Below are 27,237 nucleotides of genomic sequence, written 5' to 3' on the forward strand. Positions count from 1 at the left end.
CACATTTAAAAGTGATCCAAGGACCCAGAAAAGCTCCAGGTTTACTGTCTAAACTCTGTGCAAGTAAATAATAAACTTTTGTTAAAGCCCCAAGGCTGCTAGGTGTCCCACCTCAAGTCAATGGTAAAGATTGAATTGATCTATTTATGTTTATTTTGTGCCTGAAACTATGTTTCTATATCTGTTGGTCTCTGAAGAGTGAAAAATTTATGAAATAAATTTAGGGATAAAATCTAATCAATATTTTATTCATCACTATTTGCCAAAGGATGGAGTGCTAACAGTGGCCTCAAGTAGCTTTATTTAATGGCACAGCAATACCAAGTGCAGCTTTGCTGGCAGGTGTGATACAAACCACAGATCATGCTATGTATGATATTAAAAACTAGAAAATTCTTTTAACAGATAAGGGGCTGGCCCTTCATGGTCACCTTTAGCAAGTGGATTTCAGAGTATTTGCTTTTGGTTCATATTGTATGCTGTACATATTTTGTGCATGTTGTAAAATATGCTTATATTATGGTCTGGATTTTTTTTTTTTTTTTTTTTTAATTCCCTATATCACTCCTTTCAATTCATCTCATTAAATATTGATTATCATCCCTATATTATGTATGCCCTTTTCAGCCTTGACTTCATTCTATTTTTGGCAAATTACAATAGATAATCAGAGTTTGCATGATAGTGCACGATAGTGGTTTAGGAGCTGAGAATGAAATAGCATTCAAAACAAAGAGATTGAAGGGGAGAGTTAGGAGAATGGGGGAAGAGGTGTTCTTTGCAAATTTTGTTGGCTATTTTGTGAGCATATTGAAAAGGGCTTCCATGGATATAAGAGTGGGTCTTAAACCAGCATGTACTTCTAGAGGGGAGGTAGATACCATGAAATTTTATCCTAAATTACTTGAGACTCGAGAGTAAGTATGAGGTGACCTGTAAAGCAAAAAGTTTCATTTTTATTTCTTTAAAGTGCTATGCCGTTGCCAGTTAACCAGATTTATGCTGTTGGAAATTACAGCTGTTCTATTACTTCTGCAGCTGAAATTTGTTTACTGTAATCATAGTTTCAGTTAAATTGAGATTTTTTTGATAGTATTAATGCATAAAGGCAAATAATTTCCTTATTTTTTGAAATAATAAAAAAATAATTCTTAATTTTCCTTCCTGCCCCTTGTGTCCTGGAGGCAGGAGCTAAAAAACTAAAAAATCTTTTATTTAAGTAGCAGAGAGACAGAACTTTGTTTACCTGCTTTTTTTAAAAGTTAATTTTGCAGGCATTATGGCTATATCCGCAAACTGTTCAACTGTTTGCCTTTTCAGAATGTGATTATTGCTCATAAAAGCAGTTTTAATTGGATACTTATGTCATGAATGGCTTGTAGCATGCTTAAAACTACATGCCTCTATTTATATGACTATAGTTTATTTTTTAGAGCTCCCTGTGTAACAATACTGGGAAATTACTAAAGGATTTTTGCTATTCAGCTGGGTGATTTTAAAAGATATTGCTGTTAGACTGGACTATTGGCATCGTTTCTTAGGAATAAAAAGTTAAGAAAATTATCCCTTCCCCCTTTCAAACAAAGCCTCATCTAAAAAGGTCACAAAAGGAAACATGCAATTCAAATAATCTCCTTGCTGTATCTGAGATTAACTTGGACACAGATGGTTCAATTTATAGTTTGATCTGGCATAATATATACATTTAACAAAATCCTGATTTGTATTGCTTCTATAAACACTAACGTCCGATAAAGGCATGCTGGCTTTTCTGCCATCAACTTGAATCAGAAACCTCTGAGCCAGTGCTTAGAAAGCAGGAGTCTGACATTCAGAGACCTAAGTTAACCCTTTTAGCCTTTAGCTGCAACTTTTCTTAGCCTTATCCCTGACTTTCAAAAGGCAAATTCATTTGTGGTTTTCTCAATTAAAGCTTTTGTAGATAATTATTAGGCTTTGTTCTTGCTGCATTTGAAGATGAAATTATTCAGTACTGTTCATTACAGCTCATTTCCAGGCCACACTGTAGACATTAAATTTCTGAGATGCTATCTGAGAAATCACTAACATTGTTCATATACCAAAACTAAAATGTTTACCCCTCCCTGCTGCTTGCTGGGCATTAGCCCACCTATCTGTAAAAGGAGATGGCTTTGGCATGATCAGGATCTTTATGGAAGCTCATGAACAAGCAGTTGTTGTTCTTTGTGGAAAGTTTCCCCTTTTACATGCAAATAGCATTATCTAAAATAATTAATTGCTTCCTCGCAATCACAAAATTCACTCAGAGTTCAGCTGATTTTTATATTCCATAGGTGGCGTTTCCTCACTTCTTATCTTGTATTTACTTGAAAATTTTGATCACAAAAAAGTATATTAGCTTTACTTTGAAAATAATAAGTGTATACTTTATTATTTTCAGCCAATTATCAAAAAGAAGTGGGGCACAATAAACAGAATACCTGACAGACATTCAGTGAATTCTCAGAATGTGAAGGATCATATCCAGTGTCTTGAATTTATCTTCACATTTTAGCTGGCATTGGTAATAAGGAGGTAAATAGTGCTGTACAAAGCTTTTATATGTTTATATGCCTGTCTGTAAACGGACTTCTGTTATTTCCAAAGCTGGAGGATTTAATTTTGCAAGCTTCTTAGTAGTCTTTGTAGGTCAGTTCACCTTGGTAGTTAATACATGGGTAGTAAGTGAAGAATTGTTCATATATTCCCTTAGCTAGGATATGACCATGGCATTTATGAAAATTTAAACAACAGTCATAGCTCTGAGGAAAATGAAGGAATCAACAAATGAGTAAATAATGAAAGAATTATCATGGACTTAACTCAAAGATTAAAAGCTTGAATCTGGAAGTGATAGATTCATGGAGTGATATAATACCATGCTTGATTAAATATACTCTGGGAGGGGGCAGGGTGGGGAGTAAAAGAAAGAAAAACATTTTCCCTGCTTGGCAAAATGTAGAAGTATTACTTTTAGTGGTACTCCATTACATTTCTATGAAGCTTGCTTGAAAGGCAAAACTAAAGGTAAAAAGCCCCACAGATTACTGCTGTATTGATAAGGCATGAGTTCAGTGAGATTAACCCAGCTGGTTGGGACATGGTGCTTATCACACCAGGGTTGTGTGGGTTCCATCCCTGTATTGGCAAGTCACTTAACAGCTGGAGACTTGTGGGTCCCTTCAACTCAGAATATTCTGTGATTCTGTGAGTTCACTGTCTGGCCTCCTTTAAAACTCCATTTATACAAGAGCCTTCTGAATTTCCCAGCCTCACACAGGCAGTGGTAGTGCAGGGAGCAGCCCAGGTTTTGGGCCCAGTTCAAGGTTTTGAAGAAAGGTAGATGTTGGTAGTCTGCTATGTTGTTTGTAGGGCTTGGAATTAATCCACCTGTTTACCTCCCTTGTCTGTTTGGTCTGCCAAAGTCCAGATCCAGCTGTGGACATGCATAACTGATGCGGTTGGTCCAGGCCCTGCATGTGAAGAGCACAATTAACAGATGTGCAGACAGCCATCAGCATGCCTGGCAAGCTGATCATGAGGAGAAAGGACTTTGGAAGCTGAGGCAGGAGAAGGTGATCTAAGAAGTTCCTGGGGAGAATTTTTTTTATTAATAAATTTTGCTGATTTTTCTATGTAGCCTTTGAAAAATGAGGGTGGCCTTATATTTGAAGTCACCTTTTATTTGGGTTGGTATGGTAATTCTGGCTATATCCATAAGAATGGCCAGAGTCTAGAAGGATAAACCACAATGAGGTGGAGAAGAAAGCATTCAAAATTTGTTTTGGCAGAAATTGGTTAATTAACTCTGTTTAGACTTACACAAGACCTTAGCTTGGCTAACTTGCTACCTTTGTTAAATATGTAGTTTCCCAGGAGTAAATCTGAATGAAATGTCTTAGTATTGTTTAACTCATTTTTTCATAATGAAAGCACAAAAATTGTGCAATTGCAAATATTGGACTGAGGAAATATATGTTTGTATTTTCCCATGAAACTCTCTTTTCCACAAAGAAAAAAATCTACAGATAGAATTACAGGCTTTAGCTCCTATATTGAGGGAAATTGCACTGTTATCTATGTTAGGCCCTATCACAAAACTGGAACACAGATTCTAACAGCAAAAGCTGAGAGTGATATATTAATGATAATGTTTTATGAACATTAATACAACAAGAACAAGACAAGGCCTGTTGGAGGTTAGGATTTTCCTTTTCTTTCCCCTTTTCTTTCTCTCAGGGAAAAAGATTTCTACCATTTGTTGCCTAAGAGATGGGAATAACTGATACTTAAAGCGACAAAGTATGTGGCTGGGGGAAGGGTGCAGTTGGCTGCCCTCCTAGCTGGGGGGCTTTCTCTTGGGAAGGGCAGAGAGGCTGTGAGATTTTAGCTGAGGGGTGACAGGCTGGGCTCAGCTCCTCCCTCTCTCTCGCTCTCAGGATCAGAGGGGAATGGTCGAGGTGCTGCTACCACAGGGAGAATTCACTGCCATCAGGGAGTCCAGCCCTTCTTCCTTACAGTGGGTGAGCCTTTGCTTGTAAGAGCAGCCATTGAACTGGGACCTTGTTTTTTTTACAACACCTGGTCTCACTGGAAAGGACCCTCACCATCTCCTCAGGTGCTGCAGGGGAAAACCCAGGACCCCGACCCTCTCACCTCCTATTCTGAGGGAGCATCTCCGGGCTGTTTGGGGGAGCCCAGCTTCTGCTGTCCAGCCCTGCTCCTTTCTGCCACTGCTTCAGGTTTTTTGCTACACTTTAACCTAACACCCACTGCCCACCTGGATATCCCCTGGTTCCTGCTATGGCTGTGAAGTTTCTGCTACATTTTATTTGCTATCCCGGGGTTTGCTCGCCTCTGCCATTCCAGCCTGTGGCTCCGAGGTTCCTGCTACAACCCATTTCACCATCTGAAAGGGCACTGTGACCGGCTGCCCCCCGTGAGTTTGTGTGTTTGAAGCCCCGCTCTGTCTCTCCCGCCGGCAGCGCGGCCATTGCCCGTGTGGGGAGAGGCGGCCGGGCCCGCGCCACAGCGCCCCCTGCCGGCGCGGGGGAATCATCGCACCCGCCCTGCCTGGCCGGGAGCCACCAGCGCCCCCTGCCGGCTGTGCCCGGAACTGCACCGGAGGGGAAAGTGCCTGCGGCCCAGAGAAGGCGTCACTGGGCTTGTGCTGCTGCTCCTTCTGCTGCCCTTGTGGCTGTTTGTCTGCCTTGTTATACAGATATATATTCTATTAAAGAACTGTTATTCCTTTTCCAATATTGAATGTGCATTTCCAGTATTATATATATATTCCGATACATGAGGCCTGAAAGCCCTATAATTTCAAAGGAGGGAAGCAGGTCATATTTTTCATTCCAAGGGAGGTTCCCCCTTTCCTTGGCAGACACCTGCCTTTCAAACCAAGACAAGGCCCTCCTCAGTGTCTCAAACAGAGTACTTGGTGTAAGTAGCCCGCATATTCTTCTAACTGTAGAAGCTGTTGTTAGATTTACTTTAACTAATATCTCTTCAGGTATGAGTTAGATAATTGAAACACATGTACTGAGTATTTTCAGTATTTTCTGACTGTAAGCAGTCTTTCATGGGGGAAGAATATGATTCTGAGCAGTCAAATGGGCTAAAAGTGTTTACGGAAAACTTTGAACATATAGGAGATTATAAGCTTAGAGATTTGCCAATTTTCTTCTCATTAATATATTGTATAGTTTAACTTTGACATACAGTAGACTTAAGTAGGTTCAAGGTCTATTTTTTCCCCCAAAATAGGAATAAATCAATGAAGGCATCAAAACATATTAAAGGAAGTTAATGGTACAAGGGAAAATTAACAGCCATTCTCTGTCTCAATGTACAGCTCTAGAGGTAGTTTACAAAAATCATCCAGTGAACTCAGTTCATTTTTTAATGATGTCTGTTAAAAATAGAGGTGTACTCTGTGAGTAAAATAAACCTAGAAAAATTTGTTTTGAAGTACTCTATTTTAGGCTATCTAGGCTTTTAGAGGCAGAGTGTAATTAAGAGGCTATCAGAAAGCAGTTCATTACTGGTTCAATTTAAAAGATATAACTAGGGTATAATTCCTCTGGCCTGTCTTGTTACCATAGCTATGCTGAGAAACCAAAGAGCTGTCCCTTATGTCATGGATTTTTGCAGTATAAAGGAAAGTATTGGGTGGTAAAATTTTCAGTTTCCAGGCCTATGGCAGTCAGATGTTTTTCTGTTATTTTTCTAATGGACTTCTACACACCCTGCTCCCTCCCCACACATACCCTCTCACACCCACTACCTATTGCACTATGAACTTCTAAAGCTTAAACTTTGAATATGATTTTTACAAGCAGCTGATGAGGAAGAAAGCAGTATTGCTGGTCAGCATTGTAAAGCTTTTGGCATTATCTTTTACAGTGAGTAGAAATTCAAGTAGCTATGTAGTGTTCTAAAATATTGTACATAGGCACCAATTATCAATCCATTGCTATCTTGCTATAAAGCTGACCAAAGCCTTCATCTAGATTATGCATCATTGACTCAGTTTTTTTTTAAATGCTCATAAAGAACTTTCAGTAAAACTGAATGTAGTGATTTAAGCATAGAATTCCTTTATACAAATGAACAAACTGTTCTGGCAATCTCACTCTTGGTTGCAAATGTAAAGGTAATGAATGGCCACTACAGTCTATTTCCCATCTGGTTTTAACAGTCTGTTTCTTTTTTATTTTCTAAAATGGGCCTCTGTTTAGCAAGTTTTTACTTTGGTAATTAATGAAGCACTATCATTTTCTAGTATACATCTGTGGAGCTTTTTGGATTGTTATTGTGCTGCCATGCTTAGGACAGCATCTTGAGTCAAAGCCAAAGATAGCTTTGAATCATTCGGTATCAAGGTACTAATGAGCTCTGCAGACATTTCAAATACAGTTTTTCCATTTTCAACCAGGTGTGGCTTAATCCACTCTATTTTTCCCATAAGCAATATGATGTCCAATATATAACTTTTTCCTCATACTCAAAAAAAAATGTTTCCAAAAGGCTAAAAATCATGCTTTTTGCAATATGGAAGAGCTTTGCTGACTTCTCTTTTCCTAATGTTAGATTACTGTCCATTTCCACCCTGAAATCTGATGGCTTGAGAATATTTTTTCCTCAAAATCTCAAACCATGAACTGTACTAGCTTTTAATTCTGATTAATGTGTATGTTTGCTACACTTAAAAAGTGTTTATGAATCAAAGTAACAAAGCTATTTCTAGAAGTTTAATATCAAGGATATTTTTTCTAAATTCTAGCTGCAACTGAGAACAAATTGCATTCAGACACCAAGGACAGAAATTATGGATTTAACACTGTAGGGGAAGCATACAAGTCATTGTAGATGAATTTATCAGGAATTAATTCCTCTTGATTGATGTGCTAAGTGGAATCATGTAGCACATTAAAAAGGTTTTGAATAAGTCTTGATAGTATTTGCTTCTGCTTCTGAAGAAGATGTGTTATGCTGTTGATTTGTTTGCAGCCAGATATATTTAAACTGTGAACTTTGTCTGCTAACATCTCTGTGCACATGTCACAAGAGTTCTGGTCTTTGCCCCAGCGGCAGGAAAAAGGGTGTGAGCTTTTGCCTCAATATTTTTGACTCATTCCAAGAAACATGATTTTGTCAACCCCAGTTGCCAGAAAGTGTTGGCTCTGCCATTTAAAGCAGTTAGCAAGAGTTTTTTCAAAATTGGTATGTAGTCAGTATCTTATATTAGTTCAGTATGCACTTTGTACCCTGTTCATTTTCTTCAGAAAACATTCAAGCTACAGGTTTGCTTCCCTAAGATGTCACCTAAACTCATTCTATGGTTTTATTTCCCATGTGGCAATTCTATGACATTCATCATGGTAATCAGTCCAAGGGCGATGAAATTTGGGATTTGATTTTTCTCTTGGGGAAGTCCATAGATTTTGCTTCTTATCAAAATTGTGAGCGTCCACGTGTCCTCTTTGTATAAACAGATAATCCCACAAAGCACCTGCATCTGCTAAAAATACCTCACTGAAGCAATCAAGACAACAAATCCTTTGATAATGCAGTAAAGAGGATGGCTGTCCTGTGGATATTTCCTTGCAGATGTTTCCTTTAGTACAGTCATTTGAAGGATTAAATGCAACAAAGTTTCTTTCATTCCTTTTCTACCAGCCAAAGTGTCTATCCAAAATGACAAATGCTTCATTAAAAGGACTTTATGTACAGGTGTCTTAAGGGTACTTGAGAATCTTCTTAAGGACCTCCATATACCAAGAAATATTTTTTTTAATCAACTGAATGAAAGGAATTCCCACCCAAAGAAAAATAAACTCATATCATGATTATTTTGTGTTACTGCCATCAGTCATGGGGTTTTTCCCATAGATAAAAGGTACACATATTAGAATTCAAGGTGACATGTTTTTTCTATCTTTCTGGTTTGTATTATCACTGATAACAGAATAACATGCTGTTTCTTTGGGTTTGGTTTTGTTTGGTTAACAGAAGCACAAGAAACTAACCACAAAATCTAAAAAGGGAAGTTTAAATGTATTTTTTATAGGAGCGGATCTGCAATAAAAACAATAAAACCCAGTGTTTAAGCTTTATAGAAATAATTTAATGACCAGCTGCAGCAATAAACACCTTTCCGTTTTGATTGGGTCTTAACTCCTCCATTCAGTGATTAATTGCTCCATGAAAGACAAACACATTACATTATACCTTAAGTGTAACATCCTGTTTTAAAGATTCCACTAGTGAAGTTTAAATGTTTTTGATGCTGTTCAGACTTTAAAAGGATATTTTGAGGACCCTCCATTTATTATTACTCGTTGCATATAATCATGACCAAAGCAATAACTGGCCAGTATTTTGTTTCTCATATACAACTTTGGCCTTACTTGCGTTTATATTCCTCTTGGAGAGAGAGTAAAATTGTGGTGCCACAACCTTTTTTTTTAAACACCATGCAAACTAGAGGATGGAGATTTCAATTTATTTAAATGGTGGGGGAAATGAGAACTTCTTAATAGAGTTATGTCACTGGTTTCTATGCAGTATGGAGCGTGCATTATTATTAAAGTCATACTCATTACAGATAACAAAAAAACACTAACACAGTGATTTTAAAATATTTTAGATATAAGCTAGATTTTAGCTGATGATCTAAGAGGGAAATGATAGTGAAATCTCTAATTTATCTACTCCCTTTCTTACACAATTAGGCTTCCTTTCCTGAGGAAGTGTGAAAAAGGGACTGTGTGACACTAGCAGCAAGAAATCTGGAGTGCATTAGCTACAGCAAAGGTTGTATTCTGTATCAGAAACAAGAACTTCATTTGGATTTTTTTGAATGGCATTTTATTTCACTTTGTTTTTCCACATCAATTCAAGAGCATTATCTTGAATTGCTTTACAGAATCATAGAAGGGTTGATGTTGAAAAGGAATTCTTGAGGTCCTCTGCTCCAATCCCTGTGCTAAAGTAGGGTCACCTACAGTCAGTTTCCCTTCATAGTATTTTGGTGGATTTGAATATATCCATCAGAGGTAGCAGATTCCACATCCTGTTTCAATGCTTAGTCACTGTCACAGTAAAAAAGTGTTTTTTGATGTTCAGACAGCACCTTCTCTTTGTACTTGTTGCTTCTTTTATGTCACTGGGCACCCCTGAGAAGACCTCATCGTTCTCTTCTTTACACCCTTCCTTCAGGGATTTATATCCATTGGTAACGTTTACCCTGATATGACTTCTCTCTAGACTAAACAATTGCAGCACTCTCAACCTTCTCTCATATGAGGGGTACTCCAGTCCCATAATCATCAAAGTGGTCCTTTGGTGGACCTGGTCCCAGAAAGCTCCATAACAAATTTTATTTATTTTACTTTATTCTATTTTACACTAAAACACTTGTTCTGGGATATGACTTTAATGACAAATCAACACAATCCAGCAATTATTCCTGTAATTGTTTCTCTGATGAGCCCATCCAGAGAATCAATAGATTATTGAGTGGGAACAGGGTAGAGGCAAGTCTGGGGATCATTTCTTCCTTTTAATTTCCTAGTATGTTATCATAAAATGGCCTGTGTTGGAAGGAACCTTAAAGATCATCTAATTACAGCCCCCAGCTGTGCACAGGGATACCTTGCACTAGACCAGCTTGATCTGAGCTCCATCCAGCCTGCTCTTGAGTACTTCCAGAGATGGGCCATTCACAACTTCTCCAGGCAAACCTGTTCCAGTGCCTCACCACCCTCACAATAAAGAATTTTTTCCTAATATGTAACAAAAACCTACTCTCAGTTTTAAGCCATTCTTTCTTGTTCTGTCACTATATGCTCTTGTAGAGAGTCCCTCTCCATCTCTTTTGTAGGTACTGGAAGGCAGCATTTACATCACCCAGAAGCTGCTTTATATTGTCCAGGCTGAACAAACCAAATTCTCTCAGCCTTTCCTCACAGGAGAGGTACTTCAACCCTCTAATCATCTTGGTGGTCTTCCTCTGGACTTGCTCCAACAGGTCAGTGTCCTTGCTGTGCTGAGGTCCCCAAAGCTGGACCAAGTACTCTGGGTAGGGTCTCAGCAGAGAAGAGTAGAGGGGCAGAATCCCCTCCCCGGCCCTGCTGCCCACGCTGCTCTGGATGCAGCCCAGGACACGTTTGTCTCTCTGGCTGTGAGTGCCCATGGCTGGGTCATGTCCAGCCTCCCAAACACCAGCACCCCCAGGTTCTTTTCCCCAGGGCTGCTCTCCATCTGTTCACCCCTCAGCCTGTGTCAGTACTGGGGGTTGTCCCAACCCAGGTGCAGCACCTTGTGCTTAGTCTTGTTAAACTGCATGAGATTCCCATAGGCCCTTTTGAGCCTGCCCAGGTCCCTCTGGATGGCATCCCATCTCTCGCAACCACACCACTCAGCTTGGAGTCATTGACAAATTTGCTGAGGGTGCACTCAATCCATTTGTCTGTGTCATTAATGAAGATGTCAAATAACAGTGGTCCCAATACAGACCCCTGATGGACACCACTTATCACTGATGTCCATTGGGACTCTGAGCCATCGACCACTGCCCTCTGGATGTGAGTGTTTTGAATAAGTGACATGTCAATCATTCATGCATAATCCTTTGCTAAGCTAACAGTCTGCTTGTTTGCTGGGTTTTCTGATAGCCACCCCAGAACCCAGAGTGAGTGAAACTTAAAATATACGTTTATGAGCTCAGAGAAATGAGGTGCTAATATCAAGACCTGTAGCAGCTGGCTGAGAGCATCCTGCTGGAAGCAAAAGATACCAATCTTATAGCATAAAATTCCTGTAGAAATTTAGAGCTTAAGGGTAGTGTTTAGTAACCATCCAGTTAAAAAACAGATATAGTCACTTTGGCCGCTGTGAGAAATAGGTTAGGTTGAGATAAATCTTTCTGCTCATTTCATGATCTAAAAGGAAAGACTTGACTAATCTAATTTAAATTGCAGCTAGGTGAAATGTTAAGACTTGTATAGACAATAGTAAAGGTAATGTAAAGTAAAAATCAGATATTTTTGTGCCTTGAGGTACAAGATTTTTGGAGTCAAAATCAAACCTTAGGTTGAATAATCTTTATCATTGAGCTTTAGAAAGTTTTGTAAATTTATAATTGTTAGCACAATTTGTATTGCAATTTGTCTACTTTATGCAGAAGAGCCGGTTAGACCATACAAACATGAATTGAGATGTTTAATTAGACTGTTCATTTAGGTATTCAAATAGGAAAACCTCAATCAAGCATTTAAATGATCTTAAAGATAATGGGTTAAACTATTTCTTGTTATTCTCTTGTACTTGACAAATCTGTCTGCATTTGAGTCGAATACAATAGTGGACTACTCTTCAGTAGTTCTAAGGGAATAACTGTCAGATATTTAGCTACTTCTTAAAAGCACAAACTCCTTGTTTAAACAGCTGTTTATTGGTTCCTATCACAAGTGCAACATTATAAGGGATTTCTAAAAAGGGGAGCAAACTGAAACTTTCAGTTATAACAGTGGAAAAGTGTAGTTTAAATATGCATACAAGAGGGAAAACAACCAAAAATACAATAAAAGTGATAAAAATTCAATAGAAAAATATTTCTATTTTCTATTTTCTATTTTCTAACAAAATTAATTTCAAGTGAGGATATCAGGTAAAAATCCATTCTTTCAAACTTTTCATTTTTTGGTAGAGATTTGTTTAAGTATTATTTAGATAAAATTTTTGCACATTATTTGGTGGATGAAATATGAAAATATAGTATCCTTTTATGGTAGTAAAGACAGATTTTATTAAAAACTTGTGTCTTTCATTACTTACGTGATAGTTTGTAGGTATCTTTATTAGTGCGTCTCTATTTTCCACAGAGATCAAAGCAGTAAAACCAATCTAAAACTGTGTTTGTGCAATCTTATCATATTATGAACTTTATAATCTGACTCCATGTAGTTAGAGATCAGAAAGACATGCATGGGATAGCATGTATAGTGGGACTCCATGTGTTTCATCCTCTAATTACCTAGTTTACTCCTTGGTGTTCTAGGTATGAAAGTGTCTGAGCAGACAGCATAATGTTAAGGAACCAATTCACTGAGTTTTGATATACATTTGTATTATAAGCACAAATTATCCTGCAGGATAAATTATCCTTTGTCAGAGCAGGGTTAAAATAGGTTTGTCATGCTCAGTTTTCATCATGTTATTTATTATATCCTAGACCTTTATGATTATATCTTGTTTTTCAGGCTTTTGGTTGAAAGTGTTCTGTTTCAGCCTGACTTTTTTATATCTTTCCCATTTCAACAGAGTTATAATGTAAAAAATACCAAGTTTCAAACTAACAAAAACATGAGGCCTATGTTAAAATTTCAATCATTACAGAGAAGACTTTAGATTTAAGATATGTTCATGTTTACATACACCATAAGTATTTTGATCCTTGTTATTAGTCTTTTCCTGGGTGCTAGTCATTTTTCTGCCTTATATATTTTGGACAGGATATTAAGGGCAAAATACCATTGATAAAGTGTTTTTAAAGTTCAAGTATTTCAGTAGTTCTCATTACTATAGACATGCCTGTACCTGTATCCATTGATTATTCCTGTGCAAAGTCAGGGTGGAATCATCCACTTAATAGTATGTAGTGAGAACAATGCAAAACCACCTGTAGCTTTTGAATTTATATGGAAAAACTGCTAAAAATAAATGCTCAGCACATCAAGAATTCCTTTAAGTAGTGCACAGGGAAATTGAAAATATAAATTGACAACAATCAATTTAGAGAGCTTTCAAGATAACTTCTATTTGTCCATTTTGATATCAGCTGCCACAGTGTATGGTGTGACAGGGCTGCATGGGAGCCAGCTTGTTGCCTGCCCCCAAAGCAACTGGTGAAGGACTGGTCCAGTCCCCTGATGCTTTCCTGGGAGTCCTTAGGAAGCTAGGAGGAAAAAAAGATCACATAATCTTGCAGTTCGCATCTTCTGGGGAAGTGGGGGCAGAAAAACAACCCAACAAGTGCCTGAAGATTTCTGACTTTGTCCAGGACTGTGGGTGTCCTTGTCTCTCTACTATTTATTTACATTCAGTAAAATTCAAACATAGCTTAGGAAGTGGGCCAGTTACTGCTGTATTGAAGAATATTATTAATCCATCTGATGGTTTGGAGGCAGACAACCCCCTCTCCTCCTTCATTCCCTCCATAATGCACCTGGCCAGTTGTGCAATGCTACCCAATGAACAGCTGCTAACAATGAGGAAATTGTGCTCATAAGAAGTAGCACAGGATCTGATGGTTATTATCTGGGGGAAAATTGAAGCACTAGGGATTTGTTTCTTGCCAGGATTTTTTTTTCTCCAATTGAAAAAGCTGATTCTGTGTTGAATTAAACACTTTTTATCTTCTTTGTTTATGATTTTGTGGAACTGGTTTCTTTAGAGGTACTCAATTTCCCCATCATTTTCTCTTCCCCTTCTCGCTTTCCCTCTCCTGCTCCCTCCTTCATCTGGGAGGATTAAGGATTTTACAACTGAAAAATATCTATGCATTGGGATAGCTGTTTATAGTATGATGGGTAACTTTTCCTAGCAGTAATGTTTGTCTGCATTAATGTTACCCATATATGTGTACATGAGTATATAGATGAGAATTATCATTTGGAGTACATTTTACAGAGTGTATGTATGCAGCAAGTATCTCATATGGCCTCTCAAAACATTCCCATTTACTGAGTGTCCATCCTACAAACATCAAGAAACAAAAAATCACAAGAAAACCCAACACAAAACCAAAATGTAGAGGCAAGACTTTAGGCATTATTGAAGTTTAGCTAATAACATAAAAAATTCCATCTATGAAGGGAAGTCTGTTCTTTGGGCTTGAGAAAATTAACAGAAATTTCTAAACTCTGGTGTTGTTCTAATTTGAGAGAGTCTGCAATCTGAATTTGGCATATGCCCCTGGAAGAGCAGTCAAAAGAATCAATATAAATAATGAACATAATGAATAATTTTCTTTGATATCTATGAAATTTGTACACTGAGTCATATCCTCAATCTGGTAGAGTCCTTTAAGTACACACAAATTCAATTCAGAGTGGCCAGACAGGAGTTTTGGAGTTACTGGCAGTATTTTTACCACTCTATGTGGAAGTTGCTGTATGTTTTCTTTAACAGTTTCAATTGATTTATATGCTATCAAGGGACATATAGCAATCACTATTAATTCATAAACTCATTATTTTAGTACCTCTTTCTCTATAGGCCTTCCTGTTCCATATGAAAATGATCCATCTGGAATACTCCATCACAGTTTGTTTTTTTTTCACATTGAAATAATTCTTACCAACTGCATACACTTCTATACTGGCATAAGAAAGTTAAAACTTTTTCTGGGTCAATAGTATGTCTGCTATAATACAAACAAACATGTATATTGTTCTGTATGGAAATATGAAAAAAGAGATCATCTTATAAAATCTGTTATAGCTGAAAGTTTTCAGGAATGGACAGAAAACAAGTGATCAGTAGCAAGCATGATTCATCATCTATTTAGCAATGGTCATGGTAAAGAAAAATCTACTAGAATCACTTTAAGTACAATTAATTTTCTCAGTTCTTCATCTTGAAATAGCCTACAGACCCCATCTAACAGAAAGTTGTGAAAAAGGATACAGTGAAATTACATCTCACCTCTTTCCACAATGAGGAAGAAGGGAGAGTACTTGTCATGTTCTAAAACTAGTGGCTGAGGCACCATTGAATGGCTGTCAAGCATGTAAGCAGCCTTTTCCCAAAGATCTTGATATTGTGCTTAGAGGATGAATTTCAGTGAATTTTATTGCTCTTATGACATGTGAACCTGAATGTAGCCAGTCCTGAAATAACTGTGAACACTTGGAAATTTGCACTGAATCTGACATTTTCAGTCATAATTATGGCTGCTAGTTCACAATATCTGAAAGTGTTCCTTTCAAAAAGCAGACATCCTTGGAATACCTCCAGATGCCTTCAGAATTGGAATTTCTGATCAGATCAGCAGAATCCATGAGTATCTTGCTGTGACCAAGGAAGCAAGAAAACCTGAAATCATTCATCCTAAGCCTTGCTCTGTTGACGTGACTTAGGCCAGTCACAGAGAAAGCATTTGAATCCTTGAGGAAGTTCTGGCTTACCACATAACTGATGAAAAGTAATGAGACCATCTGGTGTTCATAATAACCGAAATCATCTATGCCAGCTTCAGAGAAGGCAACATTCCATCATTCCTAAGCATGCCTAGCTAATTTTGGAGAAGTGTACATTCCATGCAAATGCCCTCATAAATTGTACCTGCACTTTTTCCTATCTCATCTCATGTTCTGTCTCTTTGTTTTAGCAAGATTGCAGAATTGATGGGAACTCTGTAGTATCTTGATTCTCTTAGAACATTGTATACTATGAGGTGAAGGAAATTATGCAAGCTCCAAGTGAAATAAAAAACTTCAACTTCTTGTTGTTAATGTCACTTCAGTGCTTGAGTATATGTACAGCCTATGCAAGGTAGAAATACAATATACATTAACTCTTGTAGGAGGTATAACACAGCATTTCAAAGGCTATGCCCTTTACCTCACCAGAATATCTTTATTCCTCTTTATTATCCAGGATTTCTGAGAGCAATTGAACTCCACAAAAGTGATGCTGTACAATTCAAGCTTGCAGTGGGACTTAAATGCAATGACTTTTCCTTAAAATATTATTTATTAATGCTAATATCTTAATTATTTCAAGATATGGAATTCCAGACTAGACTATTCCATTTGTTCTAATGGTGCATGGTTTCTCTAACTCCACTGAAATGGGTAGAAATACTTTGTAATTCCTCAGTCAGAATCCAGTCTGCAAATACCACTAACTGCTGAGGAAAATGCAACTGTTATTTCAATCTGCATTCTGAGATAGATGATAGGCTAGAGAGATAGATAGATAGATAGATAGATAGATAGATAGATAGATAGATAGATAGATAGATAGATAGATAGATGATAGATTTGGGGGTTTTTCCCTGCAATGTTTATTTTGCTTTCCAAAAACTGGAAGAGGCTTTTTTTTTCTGTCACAGCAGAGCAAAACACATTTGAAGAAAAAGGAAGAAGGTTACTATGAAAGACTATAGCAGAACAGATTTTTGGTATTGCAAACAAGCCACTGCTTAAAAAAAAATTTGGGCACTTGTCAAGGCACGACATGGTCAGCATCTATGCTGAAGGAATAATCTCAAGATTGTAATTCTGAGATAAATGTATGTCAGTTTCCAACATTTCCTGCATGGAGAATGGAAATAATTTGGCCTTATCAAATAGCAGGTAGTCCGCACTTTGCATAAGTCATGATTTTTATGTTGATGTAGTGTTTTTCAAACATGAATCATTATTTTGTTATGAGCATTCCTACTTACAGTTTTTTATACTTTTTGGTTCATTCCTATTGCTCTCAATATTCTGTACTAGCCTTTCTGATCTTAATTTTCTCAAGGACTCTTGTTAAGTATGTACTAGGGTTGGGCATATTTTATTATGTCTTATAGAGGCATCTTTACATATGCAAGCTCACAAGCCATTGTTGCTCATGCAGTTAGACCCACTGAAGTAAAGAAAGACATTTATCTGCATAGAGGCATGCAAAATGAACTCCCCAACATCCCAAGCTATGAAATTTAATCTTGTTAGCACAAATCTGGTTTGGGACTGTATGAGAGAACCTGCATGCATCTGTTTAATCCCTGGGGTTTTTACATCATTTCTCTGAATTAAGTTAATATGATCCACACTTCCCCCCTCCCCTCTTTTTATTTTGAATCATGGGAAAGTTTAAGATTTTACTTGTGATACATTTAAAAGATCAATCCACAGCAAGTCTTCTGAATTAAGTTTATTGTACAGTATACTTCAGAACATAAATAATAACAATAAGCAAATAAATGAAAACCAAATAATACAAACAAATCTATTCAGAAAAATAAACACCCCTATTCAAATATCATTGTTGGAGCAACCTGATGACTTGGTCTCTTCAAGAAATTGATGATTTTCAAAAAGTGAGAAGAACAAGTCAGGCAGGCTGGGAATCTGATAGGACACACCCTGTCTCACTTTCTCTGTCTTTCTTACTGTTACATCTCATTAAGAATTATTTTAATACCAAGAAGTTTCAGAGTTTTAGCTGTGCAGTCTGTTGACTTCAGAATTACTCAAACAATGTATGCTTGGTTGTCAGTTGTGCATGTATTCAATCCCAGATTTGAAGGCTACAAAATTCCTTTTGCAAGAAGCAGTTGAGATGCCTCCCAATGTGTACTGTTGGCACCTCACACACAGACAGCTGTCTAGGAGATCTCCCTGTCCCTTCTCTTTCCACTCCTGGCTTTGCCCATCTGATCTGGCTGAGGCCTGGAAGCAAATTCTCTCTATGATGGGCAACAGCAGAGGAGAGGTGCTAGATTAGATCTCCACAGGCTCTGTTGTGCTGCCCCCAGTATCTGCCTGCTCCCTATAGAGCTTCTCTGGCCTCAGGGTCATGACTTTGAAGACTGCTCTGGGTATTTGAGTAATGGGAATTGAATTCTACCCCTAGCTTTCCCTTTGTAGCATGATCATCAAGCCAAAAGCAGTGAATAATGTAATTTCTTCTTGGAGTCAATCTCTAAAATAATATTTCTTACTCCTCCCTGATATATTCCATCAAGAAAGAGAGCATAGGGTATTATACCTAAGAGGGCAAATTTAGATTTCCTTTATTATTTGCTACTGAGAAGTAAAAGCACAGGGAAATTCTGTTAAATAGCTTGGAATGCTTTTGGACACTTTTATTTCAAGCAAGACTGCAGAATAAGTAAAGCCTCATGCAAATCATTCAACAGTATGAATTTGTAACAAAATTCAGAATGACATCTTACTCTTTATAGACTTCCTTTTTATATTCTTTTTTATTCAGTATTGCAATATTTAAAAGACATTTAAATACACAGAGAGTTTGTTTTGGCATGGGAAGACAATAAAAATGGTAATATTGGCAAATAGATGAAAAATAAATTACATAGAGACAAGAATCTGCCATTCAAAGACATTCGGAATTTTAAAAATTAATCACAGAATTGGTAAAATCAGAAGGGACCACAGTTGGTCATCTGGTCCAACCTCCCTGCTTAAGCAAGGTAATCCCAGAGTACATGGCACAGAAATATGTTCAGACCATTCTTGAATATCTCCAGTGAGGGAGACTCCACAATCTCTCTGGACAATCTGTTCCAGTGCACAGTCACACACCCAGTAAAGAAATTCTTCCTCTTGTTCAGGTGGAATTTGCTGTGCCTCAGTCTCTGCCTGTTACTTCTTGTCCTGTTTCTTGGTACCATCTAGAGGAGCCTGGCTTCATCCTCTTCACATCCTCCCTTCAGGTACTTAGAGACATTAATGAGGTCTCTTTTTAGTTGTCTCTTTTCAAGGCTGAACAGGCTCAGCTCCCGCAGCCTGCCCTAGTAAGAGAGATGATCCAGTCCCTTACTCATCTTTGTTGCTCTCCAATGGACCTGGTCCAGGAGCTCCATGTCTCTCATGTCCTGAGGAGCCCAGAACTGCACACAGCACTCCAGATGTGCCTCACCAGGCTGAGTAGAGGGTCAGGATCACCTCCCTCCACCTGCTGGCAGTGCTCTTCCTAAAGCACCCGAGGAGACCATTGGCCTTCTTGGCCACAGGGGCTCACTGCTGGCTCATGGATAGCTTGTTGTTCACCAGGGCCCACAGGTCCTTCTCCACAGAGCTGCTTTCCAGCAGTTTTGGCCCCCAGACTGTGCTGTTGCAGGGGGTTATTCTTCCCCAGCCATAGGACCCTGGAATTGCCTTTGCTGAATTCCAGGGAGAGAAGGCAGTTAACGAGTAGGTGTTCTATTAGTGGAAATTCAAATAGTAGCAGTCTATCTCTTCACACTATAGTATAGGTCTGAATTGAAAATTATACAGTCTTTAAAATAAAATTTGGTCTGTTTCAGCCTATGAATTATCAGTTTATTTGTGATCACATACTTTTTTAAATATGTAATCATGCCAAAGTTGTATACACAGAATACTTTTAGAACTCCATGTGCTCATCTTTCCTTGTATGTATGTCTTTCATTTATTGAATGATATTCTGTGATACTGGAACTGCCTGGAATTGTAGAACTATGGAAGCTTGAAGCTCAGCCCTTTATACTATCTTTAACAGGCCACACACTGAAAACCCACTGTTGTAGAAGTATGACAATAAAAAAAGCATCAAACATTTATTTCCCCTTTTTTTTAGGTGCCAAGTATATAAATGCAGCTACAGCCCTTTTTCCTGAGGTCAGTTATTGCATACTCTAGTGACTCCAATAAATGGCTGATGTTTTTTAAGATGAGTTTTAAATATTACTACTTGCTCCTATGAAAGGCTTACTAATACACACATGGCTACATTATTCCATGGGGAACTATGAATACAGAGTTTTTTTAATCAGTATCAAATTTTCATGGATAATCCATGTATTCATTTTGAAGAGAAGGTGCTCTCAGGCAAAATTCTAAGGCATGAAGCATGTCAAAACAAGCTTCATTTATTTGCTGAGTACCCAGAATCAGTGTTCAGAAGTGTGATTTCATTACTCTCTTGCACATTGCACGGTCTTGCAGTCCTTGACTGGATAAATATATCAGTTAAGTACCAAGATGTACTTCAGGATATCATCAAAGCCTGGAGGCAGTCAAATGTGTCCAAACAGGAAGAGTTTTACTATAGGCAAAATTCAAATGTTACATCAGCTGTAATGCTCTTGAGGCCAGTAATATAATTTAAAAGTGAATTGGTATCTGATACTTCGGGGAGTTGTCCTCTCTCATTACGTTCCAGTATGGTGTGACCATTTAGGGCTGTTCTCATATATTAATACTTGGCATTTGAAGACATAGCTTTTATATTTGTATGAGTATTTACTTGATGTTCTTTTTCACTTTACTTTGAGATTCATTCCTGATCTTAAATTGGAAAGACATATTAGGTGATTTTTTCAAACTGAGCTGTAAAGCATCTACATGTTGGGTTTTTGAATTCTTTCCCAGGGCACAGAATATTCCTGTCACCATATCTTTTGACAAAAATGGAATAGTAAGATAGCCACTTGCTCATGTTCTGAGAAAAGGACACTTGTAGCATCTTCCTTATTGCTGAAAGAAATAAATACTCTCTTGTTCCATGAAATTGGACTGCTTTTGAAGCTTCAAAATTTACAAAATAAAGTGCCTCTGGAGTTTTTCACAGCAAAACAGTGATTTTGATGGGATTTGAAAGGATGCAGTAATTTGTCCAACTTTCACATGCCTTTGTCCCGTAAGTCAGAAAAACTCTCCAAATACTGCAGTAGCTTTGCCAGATGAAGTCTTCATTGACCAACACTGCTAAAAAGGCAACACTTGGGAATGAGACTCTGCATAAAGTCAGAAGCTCAGTTCCATTTAGTTATATCATTAAGTCCTTTTCTCTTTGACCATCTCTTTTGGTTCCATTACTGAATTTTGTTTTTTTCATTTTTTTTTTTTCCAGCAATATTGCTTTCCTGTGGTTTCTCTGCTGAGTTTCTTTTCTACTTGATTTCAAGCTCCTAGTCTGCAGATTGATGATCCATGATGAAATGTCTTTGTGGTTGTGAATTGTCTAATGCCTTAATTTTCTTTCACAAAAAACCCTGAAAAACAAAAAAGCCACAAAAACCCACACCAAAAATTAACCAAAACCAAAACACCCCCAAAAAACCCCCAAAAATACCAACCTCCCCCAAAACAACTCCCCCCACAAAAAACCCCAAAAAACCAACCCACAAAATGTAACTAGTTGTATTACAAGCTGAAGTTTCATTCTATTTTTTCCAGAAGCATTTTGATAAGAATGCAGCCAGGCAGTGCAATAGATACAAGATGAAAAGTTTGAGTGAGTGGAGTTCGGTAAAAAGGTCCATGAGATCAATACCACTTATTACCTGCTCTGCTGCTCTCTGTATTAGTGCATGTGACAGCATTCTGGCTGGTCTGATTCTATGACATTTGCCTGATTTTGGACCCATCTCCCAAGACTGATGGGTCCTGCCCTTTGCCCTCCCTCTTCTCCATACATTGCCTAAACATTTTTTTTTTTTTTTTTTTTTTTTGCTTTTCTTATATACACCACTAGTGTACATGGATTATTTGCTTTTTCTTGTTTAAAGCAGTGATGGCCATTTTTGCTCTGAAATGACATCTCAATGTGCTCCTTCTCTGCTTTTTTCAGTCTGCTTGAAATGTTTTGTGTATCTTGCACAAAGTCAAATAATTCTTTTGATACTTGACCCCACAGATTACTGACAGCCCAGTTCTTTATTTCTGATGCTGTGTAACACTATCCTACTCAAAAAAATCTATTTAAAATAACATGATCCAGGAATTTAGCACAAATCCTGCAACTCATAGCCATGCTAAGTAGTGTTCTGTTTCACAAGTGGTCCCTTTGAAGTCAGTTGAGTTACACATGCTTACATCATGTCTGAACTCGGTCCACTGTGTTTACAACATGCGTATTTGATATTGCACAGTGGGTGTACATAACTTAAAAAATAATAAAACTTTTATTACTTTGAGTAGTGTGCACATTAAAGAACAGATTTTCATTTGCATCAAGGCTCTTTGTGCTCCTTTGGCTATGCAAAAGGCCTTAAAACTGGCATAAATTGCATTAAAGACCAGCTGAAAAATCCCTTTTCACAGCCAATGCTGTGTAAAATGGTGCTGCATGTAAATCAAAATGGAGCCCTTCACAAAGGAGATTTTTTTAATTTCAAGGCAATATTTTCACTTTTTTGTTCTATTTTCCTGTAATAAAAATACAATAGAATTAATCACTGCAACTTCTTTTTTCTTACTTTTAATGTACCATCTTGTAGCAGACCTTCTATGATTAGCAGTTGACCTTTTTTATCCTTGTGAATTTCAATCAAATGTTAGCACTTTTTCTATTTACCTGCAAGCAATGTTCACATAAACAGTAAACAGCCTGCTTATTTCTTGAATTACCTCAAAGAAGAAAAAGCAAAAAGGACTAAACCACGAACATAATGCTAATGGGAATCTGTTTTTTTTAAATTTTATTTTTATTTCTGGCCCCCAGCTTGGGAAAGGAAGGAAATACATAAAAACATATTTTTGAAGAACATTGAGGTACATTTTTATGTCTACATCTTCTCAAATCTATACTTTGTTTTTAAGCTCCACTTCTAGTCCATATGCCTAAAATAAGCATTTAAGAAGCTACACAAATTTACTGAAGCTTCAGAAATCTGGACAGTCTGTGTTGATGGGCCAAAGCTCAACAAGGTGAAGAGCCTTGGGTCTCAACAACCTCTTGTAGAGCTCCAGACTTGGAAAAGAGTGGCTGGAAAAGCTGCCCAGTGGAAAAGGACCTGGTGGTGCTGGTTGTCAGCAGCTGAACACGAGTCAGCTGTGCCAATGTGGCCAATATGTGGCCAATGGCATCCCGACCTATATATAGTATGGCCAACAGGACCAGGATCAGGAAAGTGATTGTGCCCCTGTACTCAGCACTTGTGGGGCTGCACCTCAGATCCTGTGTTCAGTTTTGGGACCCTCATTGCAAGAAAAACTTGGAAGTGCCAGAGAAAGCCCAGAGAATGGTAATGGAACTGGGGAGGGGTCTAAAGCACAAGTTGGATGAGGAGTGGTTGAGGGAGCTGGTGTTTAGCCTGGAGAAAAGGAGACTGAAGGGGGATCTTATCACTCTCTACAACTACTGGAAAGGAGGTTGTAGTGAGGTGGGGTCAACTTCTTCTCCCAGGTAACAAGAGCCAGGATGAGAGGAAATGGTCTTAAATTGAACCAGGGAAGGTTTGGACTGGACATTAGAAATAATTTCTTCACTGAGTGGGTGTCCAGGTGCTGGAACCAGCTTCCCACAGAAGTGGTGGGAACACGGTTCCTGGAAGTGTTCAAAAAACACTTGTGGATGTGGATGTGGTACCTGGGGTTATGGTTTAGTGGTGAACCTCGTGGTTCTGGGATTATGATTGGACTCAATGGCCTTAGAGGTCTTTTCCAACCTTAATTCTGTGATTCAGCTTCTACAGAAAAAATAATAAACAGTTAGAAGTAGTATAAGTGTATTAGTTGTTACCTGGTAAAGAAGTATCACCTCTTCAAGATGACATTGTACTTGCAACACTAGACAAGAACTTGTGGTATTTGGATCCATTCCTTGACTGCAGCACATTGATTTTTTGACTCTTGGTAATTAATTTAGTCAATGTTCATCACTCTATTGCTCTGTCAGCTTGCCTGTTCACTTGTCTGTTAATCCTTCTGCCTTTCAGAGGTAGTGTAAAAGTAATGACACTTATGATTTGTGTATGGGATTCTACCTAATACTGTAGGGATTTGTTAGAGTGGGAAAAAATGCTTTATGTTATTGTCAGTCTTCCCTGACTTTTCATGTTATTCTCCCTACCAGAGAAAAACAAAATGGCTGCTGCAAATCTTAAGGGAGAACCTGTGCATGTGAAACCAGTATATATCTGTGAAACCATGTTTGAAGATCTTTCAGTAGAGAGGTTTCCTGCCTTGATATAGAATATTTTGTTTCTGATGTATAGAATGTTTATCCATACACAGCTAGTTTATAGCTTTTCTATATGGTTCCTGATTACATCCTTCTCATCTTCCTTGTCCCTTTTTAACTGGGAAAGTAGGCATGTATTGGAAATTTTTCTTTATGTGCTGTAGGCTACACTTAAACATTGAGGTCTCAGTAATTTATGTTTTTAATGCATATGGCTTTTTCCTTTTGGGTCATTTTCACAGAGAAACCTAGGTTGTCCAAACATTTTCTGAAATGCGTTAGGGGATTATGGTTTCAACACATGCATGCCTAGGGCCAAAGTATGAGTAACATGAAATTTTTTGTTCCATTCCATGAACAAACCACTGTTTTGTGGTGTAATACAAAACATATCTAAGCAGTTTAGATCACTATCAGGCATTACAACGTTAGGTTTTCTATTTATGTGACTACCCAAAGCTCATTAGAAACTCATTTCGTAGCTCTAGGGAAGTAAGAATAAAAAGCAGTGAAAAATAGTACATTGTATTCTGTTCTAATTATACTCTATTTACTGTACATACTTATATATATCAAGTGTATAATTTTATAGTTGCTGAGCCCAGCTTCCAAAACTTGTGAAGTCCAGGATTGTTCATAAAATTGTTGTGCATGCAGCTTAACTGTGCAACTTTGATTGGACAAACTAGCTTTTTGTGCATGCAGGCAGACTGTTAGTTGTGGGTGCCTTCGTGTAATATGAATGTCCTTGGAGTGCAGTGTTCTCCAGTTTCTCATCTTCACCTGCTCTTTGGCCCACAAGAATGTTAGTGGTTGCCAGGCCCAAAGGGATTATCAAGAGGAGACAGATCTCAAATATCAGAAAATACTTGCAAATATAAGAGCTCAGATTCTGGCTGTGTATTTTCACTATTCAGCTCTATGCTCTGACTGCTAGTGTGAGTCTCTTTATAAAAATCACACCAGTGCACTCCTTAGTCATGCAGGCAGAAGTTTCATGTCTCCATCAGACAAAGCTTGTGCATGTGGGAAGAATCTGATGTGTTGACATAAGGTATTAATGTATGAGAATGTGATAGACAGTAGAGCAAGGAAGGTGGGCAGGACATCTCCTTTTTGAAGGGACATTATTTTTAATTCTTACTGTATTGCCATGGTTTTCTTTTAAACTACAGCTCTGTGCCCTCTCTGGCATATTAGCCTCACCTTTTAATGAAAGGATAAATGCAGAATACAGCACAGAAGAGTACTAAAGAATCCCCAGTTAAGGGCAGAGAGAGGCAAAATAAATCCATTAGCCAACAGAAAAAACCCAATATTTTGGGCAACCTAGTTAAAACTCAATTATAATCCTCATCTGTTGCCCCTCACCCAGAATTTTTGTAATAAAAGGAGAAGCTGCATAAGCCAAACCAAAAATGAGTGTTAACTTCTTCTTTAAAGGTAAAACAAACCATTTCCCCAGTAATTAAGCTCTTATCTGTATGTGCAATAGTGGAATAGAAGCACACTTCACAGGTGGTGTAACACACAGGTCTGAAGTATACCCAAGGCATACACTGAATCCTAGCGGGGCGCACTCAGTCATGGCATATATTATAGGAGCATATGTAACAACGTTTTAGGTTATATAACACAGTTTAAAATAAGACATGTAAGCTTGTTGTTCTAACAGAACATGTATTTTAGGAGAAAAGCTATGCATTAAAATGCTTCCTAAAATCCAGATAGAAGAATCCTTTCTTTCTGCTCTCAGTGTAGCCCATTACAGCAATAAAAGGAAAGGACTAGGATGTAGACTGAAAAAAATATTCCTGCTACACAAAATAAATGTCAGTTTATTATCTGTCTTCTTGTGTATTTCAGTGCCCATACACCCACATATAGTGAGAAGATGTCACTAAATTAAACCACAGATATTTGTCCCCAGATTAAGGTCACTTTCACTTCTAGGCTGTCTTCTTATTTATTTTTAATTAATGAGTGAAAGCTCTGTTTTTCTTCATCTTTAGCCTTCTTTCAGGCTTGCTGTTATGCACCTTGTTATAAATTCCTTGGCTTCCAATCAGGGTTTTATGAGCATGGAGGATTGTATTTAAAAATAAAGATTCCGAACACCCATATGTTTTGAGGTACAATTCCTTTCCTCAGAGGGTATGTAAAACATAAAACAAAAAAGCCTATTTTATTATGGAAATCTGAAAACAATCAGTGAGCCTCTTGTTCAAAGTAACACCAGGTTTGCTTTAACTTTCAACAAATTCAATTTTCTTTAAAGTGCCGTTTATATGCCCATGTTGAATTATAATAGTTAGTAGTAATTTATTGGGGATATTATTCCAGGATTTTTTCTATCTTCTTCCTTTGACCCTAGGGATGTGATAGTGGGGTACAAAGAATGTATGGTGTAGTATGACACAATATATAGTGCAGGAGAAAGGGTACTGCAGAAGAAAGTTTGTTTAGAAAAGACACACTGATTGTGAAAAAAATCACTTCCATAGTGTTTATACACCATGAGGCTACTATCTACCATTGATTTTTCCCTTTTTTTCCCATTAAACTGTCTTCACAGCCAATGCAGTTTCTTGCATGATTCTAGAAGAGAGATGTAGCACAAAAATTAGGCAATGTTTTCCCAATTCAAAGCTAGTGGTAACAAATAGAAAGTGTCTGCTGTGGGTTTTGGATGACGGCAAGAATATTGTTTCTCTGCTAGTTTCTCTGTATAAACTAAAGATTTTGTGACAGGATTTGGGATTTTCTTCATGTTATTTGAATATTTTTTATTTTTATTTTTTTATTCATGTTATTTGAACTCTTTTAATCTTTTTAAGCAGAACCTTGCCATTATTTTCTTGCAAACGTTTTGTTTAAATATTGCAAGATACTGTTCATATTTTCACAGAGACAGAATAGACCAATAGCAATTTCTAAGACTAAAAGTGTGAAAATGTTTTATTGGTGCTGTATTTTTTCTCTTTCTCTTTTATTTTTATTCTTTTTTTGTAGTTGCCTCCTGTAGTATGAGCTCTGATT

At 37.6% G+C, this 27,237-nt stretch overlaps 1 protein-coding gene across 8 annotated transcripts in view; it reads left to right on the top strand.

The window, feature by feature from the left end:
* SUGCT (succinyl-CoA:glutarate-CoA transferase) overlaps positions 1-27,237 on the top strand; it is a 315,620-nt gene that overhangs the window by 163,117 nt on the left and 125,266 nt on the right. The window contains exon 13 of one of the 8 annotated variants that reach the window (XM_086844716.1): positions 3,447-3,512. The exons of the other annotated variants lie outside the window; for them this stretch is intronic. Coding sequence (XP_086700842.1) covers positions 3,447-3,473 — 27 coding nt within the window. The 3' untranslated portion in view covers positions 3,474-3,512. Of the gene's footprint in view, positions 1-3,446; positions 3,513-27,237 lie in introns of those variants that run through there. 8 annotated transcript variants of the gene reach the window in all.

The sequence above is a fragment of the Cyanistes caeruleus genome, chromosome 1 (genome assembly GCF_971803275.1).
Source record: "Cyanistes caeruleus chromosome 1, bCyaCae1.hap1.1, whole genome shotgun sequence".
NCBI lineage: Eukaryota > Metazoa > Chordata > Aves > Passeriformes > Paridae > Cyanistes > Cyanistes caeruleus.